The sequence below is a fragment of the Besnoitia besnoiti genome, chromosome II, assembly GCF_002563875.1.
Source record: "Besnoitia besnoiti strain Bb-Ger1 chromosome II, whole genome shotgun sequence".
Classification (NCBI taxonomy): Eukaryota; Apicomplexa; class Conoidasida; order Eucoccidiorida; family Sarcocystidae; genus Besnoitia; species Besnoitia besnoiti.
In genome coordinates, this window is record NC_042357.1 from 1,990,520 (window position 1) to 2,004,022 (window position 13,503).

The 13,503-nt window shown below is 55.7% G+C and overlaps 2 protein-coding genes across 2 annotated transcripts; both read left to right on the top strand.

The window, feature by feature from the left end:
• Nucleotides 1-407: 407 nt before the first annotated feature.
• Nucleotides 408-5,707, top strand: BESB_036370 (uncharacterized protein; the record flags this gene model as incomplete). The annotated part of the gene is made up of 8 exons (XM_029362223.1): nucleotides 408-1,145; nucleotides 1,507-1,826; nucleotides 2,562-2,917; nucleotides 3,651-3,714; nucleotides 3,907-4,010; nucleotides 4,606-4,813; nucleotides 5,133-5,202; nucleotides 5,621-5,707. 8 exons carry the CDS (start codon nucleotides 408-410, stop codon nucleotides 5,705-5,707), a joined length of 1,947 nt encoding a protein of 648 aa, XP_029221188.1.
• Nucleotides 5,708-8,513: 2,806 nt separating this feature from the next.
• BESB_036380 (putative polyphosphoinositide binding protein) lies at nucleotides 8,514-12,979 on the top strand (the record flags this gene model as incomplete). Its single annotated transcript, XM_029362224.1, has 9 exons — nucleotides 8,514-8,714; nucleotides 9,352-9,518; nucleotides 9,986-10,088; nucleotides 10,413-10,502; nucleotides 11,182-11,215; nucleotides 11,597-11,724; nucleotides 12,148-12,285; nucleotides 12,606-12,645; nucleotides 12,906-12,979. 9 exons carry the CDS (start codon nucleotides 8,514-8,516, stop codon nucleotides 12,977-12,979), a joined length of 975 nt encoding a protein of 324 aa, XP_029221189.1.
• Between the last annotated feature and the right edge of the window lie 524 nt (nucleotides 12,980-13,503).

Genomic DNA, 13,503 nt, shown 5'->3' on the forward strand with positions numbered 1-13,503 from the left:
GAGAGCCAGTCGGCAATCCGTTGCCATTCGATCAGGAGCCAATATCTCTTCACCCATCGCTTTTTTCCAAATCACATCCGCTTGCTAGGGCGTTGCAGCGCTGAGCGCAGGCAAGCGTAGCCAGGAACTGTGGAGAGCCTGCCGTCGAGCGCGGCGGTCATTTGCCTTTTCTTCGCTCGCGAAGACAAGGCAGCCGGCCTTGTTCTGGTGCCTCAGCATCCTTGCTCTTCTGGTGCCTCAGCGTACTTGCTCGACCACGACTAACGGCCCTCATTTGACTGTCTTTCTGTTTCTTCGCGTCGAGCGTCTGTCCTTTGGCTACCTGCCTTGCCAAACTATCCGCTGGCTCACGGGAGTGAGTTCTCCCGTCACAACCTACGAAACCGGACGCCAAAGCTGCAGGGGATATGGCTGCCTGTGCTAATGGATGCCGACTGGGTGGACGGCCTCAGACCGTCTTCGCGGATTCCGCGGCGTGGCTCTCTCGCAGATGCTGCCGTCCACGGGCCAATGTATTTTGTCGTAAGTGCCAGGAGCTGCGCAAGTCCTCCTCCAGAACGTTGCCAGCGTTGTTGCAATGCTCCGTGCCTGGTTCCGGCGCCGACGCGGCCGCCCTCGCAGCCTCCCACGAACATACGTGCCAGTCCGCTGCGCGTGCTTCGTCGTTTGCGCACGCGACGGAGACAACCGACGCGGTGGTGCGTGAGGGGAGCGCGCCCAGCGCCTCGCCGCAAAAACAAACATCATCCTTCGGTCACCCAGCGCATACGCATTTTGCAGTGGCGCGTTCGACACACGCCTCGGTTTTGCTGAACTTCTCTGGCTCGCTGACGCATCGGCGCTTCTACTCCGAGGCGAAAGGCCAGACTGCAGCTCTGGCCACGATGCAAGATCCTGTCGAGGTTCTCAACTTCTTTGCCGTCAACGAATTGGCCTCCACGCATTTGCTCGTCAGTTGCCTTCGGCGGGTATCTGCTCTCTGCGATAAGCGCAAACCCGTCCTCGAGTCTGTGTCGAAAGACGAACGCCTGCAGAAGCTTATTCAGGTCATTACGCAGCGTGCAGATGACTGCGACGCTCGGTGCCTCGTAGACCTCTGCTGGGCTGTGTGGGGCTTCCGCGCAGCGCCCGACGTCGTTGAACAGGTGCGCCTGAGAGACTGAGGGCATTGAGGCACAAGAGAAGGAGAAGCCAGAGCCTGTCAAAGATACGGTGCGCAGAGGAAGCAGACAGAAGCGGCAGTCCACACGGGACCGAGAAGAGAGGCACGTGCGACCGGCATGCACGTGCGCGCGCGGGAAACCCTGCATTTTCGGTTCGACTTGACCCGAAGACCATAGCTTTATTCCTCACTTTGTGGTTGAGCCCGCAGTCTGCGGTGTTTCCAGGGCGTCGAAGCCTTCGCGAATGGCGTGCGCTCGTGGTGCAAATCCGCGCTTTCTGTGATGGGCTGTCCGTTTCGTGATGATGCGATCCTCTCCTGTCCTGTCTGCGTGCCCGCCGCAGCTGATGAACCGAATGGCGAACGTCATTGTGCGCCGCGAGAACGCCTTCACTCCGAAACAGCTAGGGACGATTGCCTTCACATTCTCGTGGTTCCGCGGCACGCCCACTGACACAGTCGCGGACTTTGTCCTGGCGGAGTGCGTGAAGCTGCTGCCTGAGATGGAGCCGTTTCACGTCACACTGCTCTTCGGATCTCTCCGTAGGATGCGGTGCCTCAACAGGGATGTGGCCAACCTCATGATTGAGAAGCTAACGGACGATGTCGACCGCTTCACCAGCGATGACGTTGTCGGCGTCTTAAGAGCCTTGGCGGCAAACTCGTACGTTCCAACAAGGGGAAGACCTGAGGAGGGGGTTGCGGGCTGGTCGCGCGCAGACGGGATCAGCGAGTATGGCGGAAGAAAGCTCGCCCGCAGAACGCAGGCGCTGAGCAAGCTGCCCACCTCACACAGCGCGAGGAAACCCAAACTTTCGCGCTGGATCTCGGGCGTTGCGGCCGCGGGTGACGGTCCTCTCTCCGGAGCTCGTGCGCTGGTCAACCAATGAGCATGATTGTCTGGGCGCTGTACGAGTTGTGCATACAGTCAACGGAGGTCAAAAGCGCAGTCTTTCCAATATTGGACAGGGCAGGGAAAGGGCTGTAGACGGAATCACACTAGTTGCGGCATCATCCGTTCCCACGCTTAGCTGATGCGGCTTCGCGGGTGTGCCCTCATGCACACATGCCAGCTGCGGATGCCTGAGAGTAACGCATTCGACATCCACACGGCATTCATAGTTACGAATCATCTTTTCGCACAGTACACCGTCGCCGCTCTGAGGGATCTGCCAGCGAGCCTCGTACTTCAGCATTGGAGATGCCTTCTTCTGCAAGGGAAGTTCCGGAGCTCTTTCCTTGCGTATCGAGGACGCGGGATGCTAAGATATGTTGAGGTTTTTTTGCATCTGCTCAACGCTTTCGAGTTTTTGGTCCACTGGCGGCAAACTGTGCTGCATCCGCCCCTGATCTGTCCGTCGGACGCTGCTGTTTTGTTTCGCGAACGGTTTTCTTTCAGGATCACACGGGGCTTTTTGCTGCGGCGCGTGGCCACCTTGGTGTTTGACAACATGGACTCGTTCACGCCGAAGCAGTTGGCGAGCATCCTCAACAGCCTCTCCCTGCTTCGTTTCCTCACTGTCGAGAACGGAGAAGAGCTCTTGTCGCGCCTGCGCAGCTCCCTCTACGAGCTCCCCGCTACGTCTGTGGCTGAAATTTTGGAGGCCCTCACCATCCTCAACTTTCCTCGACCGGAGGCTGTTCGCACGTGCATCGATCTCATCGCTGAGAAGAACGGCGCCGTGGAAACAGAAGTCTGGCTTCGTGACCACATGGTGATCGTGGCGCATGCCGTCATCCAGTTTCAGCTCTACGGTGAGGCCTCTCAAGAGCCGTGCCCGCGCCGCTTTCTTGATATGTGGTGCATTCTCTGTTTCTGGAAGGCGGCCGGCGTGAGTCTGCGCGCTGTTGGGGGCCGCAGCCGATGCTGTCCGCCCGTTACGCTGTCGCGCACGCGCGGGGGGCATCGGGCGGCGTCTGGCCATCGGAGGGGCGTGTGAACGGTGGAAGTCGTGGGGGGGCCCGGGGGGGGGGGGGGGGGAAGTGTGCAGGCCGTCTCATCGAATGTATCAGTGCGTCTCTTTTGTGTGGCAACTGCAGCCTTCTAGCGCATGTTCTGTCTGGTAGTATCAGAGAGACTGCAGGACGCCCGAGGCTCCCGCCTCTCTCGTGATGCCGAAGAACATCGTTGCATAGAGGCGCCCGAAGGTGTGCCGTGCGACTAGGCTTCGTCGCCGAAACCGCGTCTTCTTGGAGGCAACGGGTTATCTACGAATACTTGAGGAGTTCTGTTGTTGTCTTTGCCTGGAGTGTGAGAAGCGTCCCTTCTGCACCCCTGCGCCTCGCAGACGTGTGCGAAGACACCTTTCTTCCTCTTTAGTTCTCCGCCTGCAGACGATGCACACGACTCAAGGCATTCTTTCATTGTCTTTCTCGGCGGAGAAGTCGGGGCGCAGATGGGGAGCCGCGGGGCATGAGCGTCTAGTATCAGAGAACAAGTGTGTGTGTGTGTGTGTGTGTGTGTGTGCCCGTGGACTGACGCCTGCAGACAAGAACCCCGTCGTCAAGCCTCTGCTCGAAGAAGTGTTCCGTTCTCGGGTCAATTCGTCAAGGTATGCTTCTTTTTCATAAGTGTTTGTTTTTTCGATATACAGAAAAGGCGCGGGCAAGGCATTCGCTTGCCCGGCGGGGCGAGACAGCGTCTTGGGCTCGTACACGGTGGAGCGCGCTCGCTGTGCGAAGACGGAGATTCTAGGCGTGCTCGGTGCCGCGTGGCGTGTTTGTGGACTGTGTCTCCTCTGCAGGACGCACCACAGAGTTGAGGAAATTATTCATGCGCTGGAGCTGGAGAAGGCGTCGCCGCGCGTCGACGTGCCCCCGAACTGGCGCGCAATGGTTGACCAAGCGAGTAAGTTCTGAGAAGGGCACCTCGAGCTGGAGGCTCGAGTGTGGAACCGGATAACCGCGCGGTCTTTTGTGTGTACGCACGCTCACTGCGAGAGAGACAACGTCTAAGCCTCTGATATGTCCCGCTACTGCCACCGTGAAGCACGGAAGGCTGCGTTATGGCATCTGGAAACCGGTGGGCGACCATTCGTTGGCTGCTCACCGAGCATGAGCTGGCTCTAGGCAGCAGTGTGGCGTTCGTGGCGAGGTCGCCTGAGTCTTGGCGCCGCGTCATGTCGCTCTGACAGCCAGTTAAAAAACACACCCGCCGGAAGGTTTACGGGGACATCGAGACGGGCACAATCCTGTTCACCGTCTGGAATAGTTAGGAGGCACCGTGAACTTCAAACAAATTTCTCAGTACAGGGGAGTCCAGACGGGCGGGAGGGGGGGGGTGGCTGTCGGTGCGTGCTGATTGCAACGGTTCAAGGCGCGGGCCCTTGTTTGCAGGCGTGAGGCTTGGTCAGAATTGCTCCAGGAGTCTGCTGCGAGTTCATTCTGTTATCTTCCGGGTTTGAATCGAGGGGGGACGGCGTGTGGGTGTTCGCGCATTGCAGACCGAGAGGAGCAGGCGCGACTTGAATATAGCGGCCTTCAGAATGAGCTGACGCTCGTCCTCGACTCTCTTCGGGGCAAGTTCCAGCTGCAAATTCAAAAGAACCAGCCCGCCGGCCCGTACAACGTCCAGTTTCTTGACGATGAAACGAAGATCTGCCTCGAGATCGACTACCCGTGCTGCCGAACTCCTCATATCATCAAAGGCAGGTAGGTGCTGACACACGTGAGCGCGCGGAACTCACTGGCCCGATGCGAACCGAATGTCTGCAGTTCCATCGAGTGGCATCGGAGCGTAGTGAACCGCCGGCAGCGCGGTATACGCAGCGGTGCAGTGCAGGGTCATGGCGTCAAAGACTGAATCCCCATTGAGCCTTGTAGGGAGCTTACCGAATCATTCAGCGTACGCATTAGCTAGGTGGCTTCTTCGGGAGCGGGGGAAGGGGTGTGGTGCAAATACAGTTGGCTTGTCAAGGCGTCTACAACGTACACATGCAGTTGAGATTTCGATGCTGCGCGGACCCTCCAGGCACCTCAAGCAGCTCGGTTACCGCTATCTACTTGTCGACTGTTGGCAATGGAGAAGACTCCGGTCGGAGGTAGGTACAGCCGCACGCGCCGCTCCAGGTATCAAGTCCCTGAGCCACATATAACTGGTGGAAATGCTGCAATTAGTGCCGACAAGGGCGTTTCTGTAGGTTGTCACGAATATCACGTGCTACAGCCGCAGCGACCGCGTAGCTCCGGGCGGCGGTGGTCCAGCCAGTTCAAAGCGCTGGTTTTACGCGTATTCACAACGAATGTTTCAAAGCACCGCAGTGTTAGGCTATCAGGGGGCGTCGACCAGGAGCGTGGAGCTATCTGAACAAGACTGTCAAGCGTTACGCCGCACAGTGTTTCCTTTCAAAGCCTAGGTGCCAGGGGGCCAGAGTTTGCTGTGTTACGCCCGTCGATCTCATCTTGGATGAGGGGCGGTGATAATGTGGACAAGTGCTAACGCCATGTGACTGTGCGCAGGCTGAACAGACTGTCTTCCTTAAGCAGCTGCTCTCCGGTCCTCTATTGGAGCTGGGCCGTCTCGAGAGTGATGAGCCCGAGCACTGATTAGGCGCCTGCAAGTCCTGTTGTACCGTCTTTGTTTGTGGGGCCACTGCGCGAGGGCTTCTGGGGCAGTGGGGGTCCGTCGGGCGCATTTCATTGAGATCTTATGTACGAGGACGCGCCGAAGCACCTACTTTTCCAGTGCATTGTTGGAGCAACGTCTCACGTAGTACGGCTTGCTTTTTACGATAGAGGCCCCTGTGTTCCTTCCTTGGCGTTGCCATTGTATACAAAACGGAGGAGGGAGCGCTGCACTGCGGGAGCGTTGAGGGAATTAACTCTTTCGCCTATCCAAAACGATGTCAAACCGTGTTTCTCTTCGTTCAAAATGAGACAAAGTGGCGGCAGCGGTGCAGCATTGTCACTAAAAACGATTTCGCTCCACCCTGGTGTCACTTGTACCCTCCCAGTGAACAGCTGAGGCGTCCAGCAGGCTGCCTCCGCAGGAGACGTCGAGCAGAAGCGTAGTCATGAGGCCCGAGCGACATGCTACCTACGCACAGGGCGGGGAGGTGGGGGGCGCACAGACTGCTGAGTATCCCCAACCTGCTTTCTCACAACCTGGCGAGCAAGCCGCGCATGATTTCCTATGGTTGAGTTTGGGAGCTATCCGCACTGAGGGAGAAAAGTCAGAAGCGTAACTAGCGTGTAGAAACCTCATGTTTCTTGCCGCTGTCACCTGGCTTGCACTTGGCCACGCTCCTGTAGCGGATCTGCGATATGCTTGCGGAATCCTGACAGACAGCAGATGCTTTCTTCGCGCGGCACTCCGGAACTAGAGGTTTCATACCATCGTGTCGAGACTGATACAGAGTAAGGCACGCCGCATTGCGTGCCGCCCCAAAGTAGTTTTCCGTATCGTGCAGACGGCATGGATGTTATTCCAATGTAGGCGACGTTATAGCAGAGGGTGAGCTTCATACAGCGGGAGCGGCCCATCAAGGACTCACTGTTCCCAGCAGTGCATCAGGAGGTGTGATTCTCTTGCGAATGGCGTGCGTACGCACCCGCCCCATAAGAGAGTCACGCGATGCGGGACTCGCTGACGGCGCATGACGCAGAGAAGTGGTGTACGACCATGCAAATGATGTTTTGCGTTCTATATGCAGGGGTCGGGTTGCCGCTGGTGCCCATGCTGGAGTCTGCCCTTAAATTCTGAATATGCTTACGAGCCGTCGGGTCACCGCGATCACTGGTGGATGGTGGTACCCGTCAGGGGATTCCGGGTAGCGCGGATCACCAGTGTCCGGCTACCTGGGTTCAGCCTTAACCAGAGTATATCATACGCTCTTCAGAACGCAAGATTCCAAATGCAGTTGCCTGAATTTTGGTTGAACAGTCAATTGCAACAATCCCGCTGGAACGTATTTAAAAGCTCGTGGTTAGAATCAGATTGAGGGCAACGCCCGGGACTGTAGCGCCACAGAGAAGTACGCTACCTCCGCTACCTTCTGAGAGAGCTACCATTGTGACATTCAGACTCGATAGATATGCGCAGGCCATTTGCAGAGAGGAATGGTGTTTAACCACAGTTTTGCCGCTCCTAGGTGTGCCTGTGAAAATGTGTTTCCGTCTGGAGACGTGTCGGTAGATCTCGAGCACCACTTAGGCGGGGGCTCTGTGGTTGGTGATGGCCTTAGTCGTAGGAACTCCCTTCCACTGGGTACGGCCGCACCACGCCAGAGGCGTGTCGTAGTGTTCGCTTTCGAACGCCAATAAGCGGCAGATGATGTCCGAAATGCCCTTGCCCGCGATTGTCTCATGGGGCTGCTTCGGGTCGCGGCTACAGTACCGGTAAAGAAGTGACAGCAGCAAGAGCTCATAATCTGGATTCAAAAAGAAGAAAAGGGGAGAACTATTCAGAATCAAAGAATTACTAATAACAGTGAGGGGCCGAAAACAGTCGATTGCCCGTGTGTCTCCAGTTCCCAGAGCCGTAACGGGCCTCCCGCTACGCTGGTTCCTTTGCACATGCAGAGTTGCTTGCCTGCAGCAGAAAGCGCTGACGTATCTCCAAGGCCAAGTCTCATTCCAGCAGCACGCACGAGCCGCTTTTCAGCCGGTAGAATACGGTAAAACAAACGTTTGCGCTCTTCTGTTGTTTTTAACTGGGTCTGCACTTCCTCGCTAGTGTATACGGAAGACGTCCGCAAATTTGTGCCCAGACGACGCTGTCTGACTTTTTACGCGGGCCCCCGAGCCCGAGCATGGCCTCTGTCCCCGCGTAAAATCCTGACTGCATTCGTTTTTATTTTTCTACACAGTCCTGAGGATACGCCAGGTTTTTCACTTCCGACCAGGAAGACAGGGGATGCGTTTCGTTTCCTTGCGAGACACTTGAGTGGTCACTTCTTTCCAGACAAACAGAACTGATGCCTCGTGCTCCACACAGGGGACGCTGCATCAAGCTGCCAAGGTTTGTGATGTAGATCTTCCTCTCTGCTTGCACCGTCAAAGTGGCTACTCTCTATCCATTTTCGAGCTCGACCGGTTAGCCGTTTTTGCCTCCGAGGTTGCTTTTTGTCTCTTCGAGACACGTATCACACCGCGCGAAATCCAGCTTCTGGATGCGCCGTCATTTTGTTGCGCGCAATAACAACACTTAATTTGTGATTGTGTGTGTGTGTGTGCGGAGGAGACTAATTCAAGCTGTACGGTTTTGACTGGAGCTGGTTTTTTTCTCTGCGCGCGAACTGTGACAGTCCGAGGAGGAGGCGCTGTCTACTGCAGTCTTCCGTGTTTTCATCCGCGCGTGGTGGGTGGGTTTTTGCGGTGGCTTAGGTGTCACTAGAGATCTCTTGGCGCGGAAATGGAGACGAATTCAAAGAAGTCGGCCTCTTTCTCGCGGCAAGACTCCGCTGATAGTTGTGAACGCGATACATCCGCACAGAGGACGGGGTCTCCCTCGCCCATGAGCAATGGAAGCGACCTGCCTGCCCTACCCGGCGAGGAGACTGCTGTGCCGCCTGAGGCACTCAGTTATCAGCCCAAGCCCGATGAAATTTACAAGGTAAGCGCTGTGCGCATTCTCCCTGCGGTGATCTATCGGACACGGCATCTAGTTTACTCTTGTGATGTGAGCAATTCAAGTGGGGGAAAGAACGAAAAACATTCGTCAGGTATGGAATCGGCCGTGATCAGCATTCTCTACAGCAGTAGCAGCGTCGCTTCGACGCAGGCTAGCGTATGATTCTTGGCTGAAGCGATGGAATAGGAGCACTCGCATGTGCTTAGCGGTCGAGTGTCGTGTACGTGCTACGGTGGACACGACGGCGGCCTACTGGTGTGGTTCCTATCCGTCTCCGGAAGCACGGGGTCCAACATCGGTCAGGTTTTCAAATTGGCGCATGCGAGGTAGCAAACATGAGATATTCGGAGATTTAGACGATTCCATGGAGGCGATTAGTACGGGTGGTACGCTACAACAAGCGACGGGTCCCTCTGAAATGAATGTACATTCTGCCATACTATGCATTAATCGGTGGCGTGACTGAGCAGTTATCCCTCGTCAGTGCCTGGGGGTCTTCGACTCCTACAACGCGTAGGCACAGCCCCTTTCTACCTGCTTACGGGGCCCTTTACTGAGCATAGCGAACTGGTGTGCCCACCAGCCTGAATCTGGACAGCGTCCTGGTCCGTTCCTGCAGCCGATTGGAAATGGTCTCTTTGTTCGGCTAATCTTCGGAGATCTCCCACTCACGCCGTACGAAATGGGCGAAGTCGCGAAGGTGAAGGAGACGCTGAAACGCGATCCAAGTGTGCTGAGCGGAACTGTCTTTTCAGACGACCGCTACATTGTCCGGTTTCTTCAAGGGTAGGTCCTTCCCCCCCGGCCTTGCGAGCAGAGGCGTTCATCACTCGAACCCGAATCTGAATATTCCGTTGGCATAAAACAACGCAGTCGCACTCTCACCGCAGTGCACTACCCTGGGCACAGACAGCTCGGCCTCAGAAGTGATATATTTAAAGTGTGTGGAGAGTATGTACTTCGTAGTTGGCCTGATGAGGGTGTCGCGGCGGATCGAGATACCGAGTAGATTCAGCTTTTCCTGCTGTCGACAACGACAGTGGCACTGTGCGTTAGGGCCTTTCCTTGACTCCTGCGGAATCGCTTCTCCCCGCCGGAAGCCGCGCCCTGGAGTCTCGGCACCGACCATGACGCGCGAGTCCCAGCTGTGATAGTGCCCGGTTTTGCTGGGTACACTCAACGACCCGCGTTAGCAGGAAGTCCATCCCGAGCAACGGTCTCTGTGCACGCGTGGCTCTTGGTGTGCTGCGCAGCAATGACTGGAACGTCGAAAAGTGTGTTGCCGATATGAAGAGACATCTTGTTTGGCGACGAGACCATCTCCCCATCCCCGCAGCGAAAGTGTTGCCGCTTCTGGTAAGTATGCATAATGTGCATCCAATTGTGGCGCATGCAGTTCTCGTGTGACAGTCGGCGTGCTGCGCGGGTCCGCCACGACACATCCGTGGCACAGTCAGCTTCTTCAAGTGGCTCCAGTCACTGTATTATTTCAGGTTAAGGCGCGGGGCGTTGGAAGCGTCTGGTTCCATGATTAGTGTAGGATCTGTCTTCTTTCCTTTTCCTTGACGCGGCTATAATCTGGGCAGCCGTTGGTGGAGCCGTGATAGCATGGCCTGATATGTGCGTCCAATCGTGCACCGCATTGTCTTTGCTCGAGCCATGTTTCTTTGTTTCCTGCAGCCCAAGGGCTACTGCTACGTTTTCGGGCGCGACAAGTGTCGTCGCCCAATATTCATCATTCGCTGCAAAGAATTCATCAGTGCCAACCCGGTAATGCTTGCAGCCGCGGAAGCTGCAGCAGTGTCTTGCACAGCCGCCATTACGGGGTGCTAGAGAAATGAGACCAAGGGCGGAATCTCTCCGGGTGACACGGAGAGTGACGCACGCTTGCCACTATTGGCAAATGAGCCGCCGTGCAACTCCCGTTTTTGTCGATTAGTATATCTATGTGCAATAGCTGGGAAGCCCCTGCGACGAGGGCGAGCTAATGGACGCCTGTATACCTCCAAGGATGTAGTTTCGGGGTGAGAGTCTTCTCAGATCGTGGATCAATGTTGGTGTTTTTATCAATGATTAACGGAGTAGAGACAACAGCACCGAAGTCGCGTGGAGCAATTTCTGCGTCCAGGGACAATTTCTCTGGTCAAAGTATAGAAAAATATGCTACCTGACGCGCTCTGGGACAGCGTAGACCGCTCCGTTCGTTTCCGCACACCTCGGCTGCTGCGTTCAGGAGCATGTGGGAGGTGTGTCATAGTAAGGGATAGGTGTGACGCGGTGTCGCGCCGCTAGTGGCCGGAGTGCCTGAAGCTCCCTCTTCCCATCTCCAACCGGTATTGCCTGGGCTGTGTCGGATGGCGGTGGCGGGTGCCGCCTGATGTCTCCCGCGACCTGTCCAATTTCCGTGGTTTTTCCGGTGTTGCCTTTGTACGCGCCGTCATCATCGCAGACCGAAGTTCTCCCCGTCGTGCTGTTTTGGCTCGGTAAGAGATTGAACCAACGTGTACCATAGACGGCCCGCCTCGCAGGAAAGATAAGCAACGTCGCTGTCCACCGGTAGCTCTTCACTGGTGCACAACGATGTCAATTTTTGCCTCGTGGATTGCGGATCGTGGAGTAAACAGCTATAGTGTGCTGCGGGTCCTTGCTCGGGGGATTTCTGTTGTAGCTTTCCACTCTGATGGGCTGACTGATATTTGCCACGCGGTAAAGCACCCTTGGGAAATGAAACACTATTTTCGGAACAATTCCGCTACATGCGGAGCAGTTTTACAGGCCTTGACAGCATGTTCCGAATGGGGTGTGCCTTCTTATGGGATCCTCTTCATCGTATCTAGTCTTTTTCTGTCCCTTTGTCTGAGCAGAGGTGACGATTCACAGGCTGCTCGTGAAGAACAAAGTGGAGCAGTGGCGCGTCATTATTGATCTAGATCAGTGCTCCGCGTTGAGCGCGCCTGTGGGCATTCTTAAGGATATTGCGGACACACTTACGGTAAGTTCCGCAAGAGCACTTTATGGCTGCATTGCGTATATTGTTTCCCTGGTTTCAATCTAATGTTTCCAGATCAGTGTGGTTGAACCTGGCTCAGTAGGCTAGACGTTTCATGCATTGTGGCCGCGAGATAGCTGCGAAACACACGCTAGATGCTGTAACTTCTCCAAGTCAGTGCACGGTCTCATGTTCTTGCGCTTGAGATGCCAGCGAAGCTCTTTCCATTGCGTGCGCATCTCCACGCCCGCATAGGCGCGACCGGCCTATTTGGGTGTCAGGTGTTTTTGATTTACAGTAGTGAGCCCTAATCACAAATGAGTATAGTCCTTTATCTGGCGTAAGCCGCTGAACACCCAGTAAGCAGAAAGACTGGATGGCGGTGGCACGCGTGTGTTGATGTGCTTCCACATGCATTGCCTACAGCGGAACTACCGGGGTCGCCTAAGCCAGATGCTGATCATCAACTCTGGTTTTGTTTTCTGGAGTCTATGGCAGCTCGTCAGTGTTGTCCTGCCAGAACGAACGAAACAAAAAATATGTTTGTACACTACGAACTACCAGGTACCGCAAGACGTTGTGCTTCACATGCTGACAAGGCGTCGTGCCTCTGTCAGGTCTGCGGGGGCTGGCGGCTGGAGCGGAGCGTCTCGAACTACGTGCCGCAGCGAACACACATGTGGACGTAGCTTTGCCACGACGGTCTTGCCCGCGGGTTGCTATCCGGCGCCTCCATTTCCAAAACCCGGGGGTCTAGAAGCCAGTCGTCGTGGCAGGCAGAACAGTGGCAACTTTAAATGGAACTTTGTGGCATTTGCTCAAGTGTGACCATACACCTTCTGCACGCCCTGACCGTTTCTCGTGTCACGCCTGGATGCCCGCAGGCCGATTTGTTTTCACACGTCCAAAAGAATCAAGTGGAAGGTAAGCGACAACTCACTAAGGTCTGTGGATTCCTCCGTGCGTGGAATTTTTATGGCCATCTTCTGGAAGATGTCTCGCGGACGAGGTAACTTTGCTACCACTCATGTTTACAGCCATTGATGCCTCTGGCCGCAGACAATGAATGAGCTGGGGATGCGCCTTTCTACTCTTGCGCGGAGGTACCGAACGGGGCCGCTTACTCTAAGGATTTCTCTGTCAACGGGGCTTACGTGTGTGGCGAGGTTCCTGTCTCCTTTCAGAGCGCTATGGGGGCACCTGCGCTAATGTGACCAACTTTGCCGGTATCTACATGCCACCCGGACCGTTCTCGTGAGCAGGCAATGGAAAGCCTGCTCGGTGGCTGGCCGTATGAAAGTAGGTGTACGGTGTAGTCTACCCAACTGAAGGAGCGCGCCGCCAATTCAGCACTGCGTGTTTTTGAACGACGACGAAGGAGGCGTCACAGGAGAATGACGGTGTTTTACATGGTACTACCGTGCCTGCAAACAGCACGTCTCTGAAACTAGCCTGCTTCGAAACGGACAGATGTTGGTGTGGAAGCCCGTTTGCTCACGGCACAGGCGTGCCGCCGCCTGTGCGGCGGAATCCATTTTTTCAAGTTGTTTACAAGTATGAAACTGTGTACATTTTGTTTGCCGCAGTTTCGCATCGGTTCATCCTTGCGAATGACCCCGCGTGACAGGGGGATATTTCTCCGAAGATCTGATTCTGTTTGTTCGGAAGAATCAATGATGAAGCTTTTTGCGTCAAATGGCATGTACGGCGGAGAGCCTTCCCCGCTCACCGGGACGGAAAGCGTCACGTCACACGAGTGGTCCTGACAACTGCTGAGTCGCG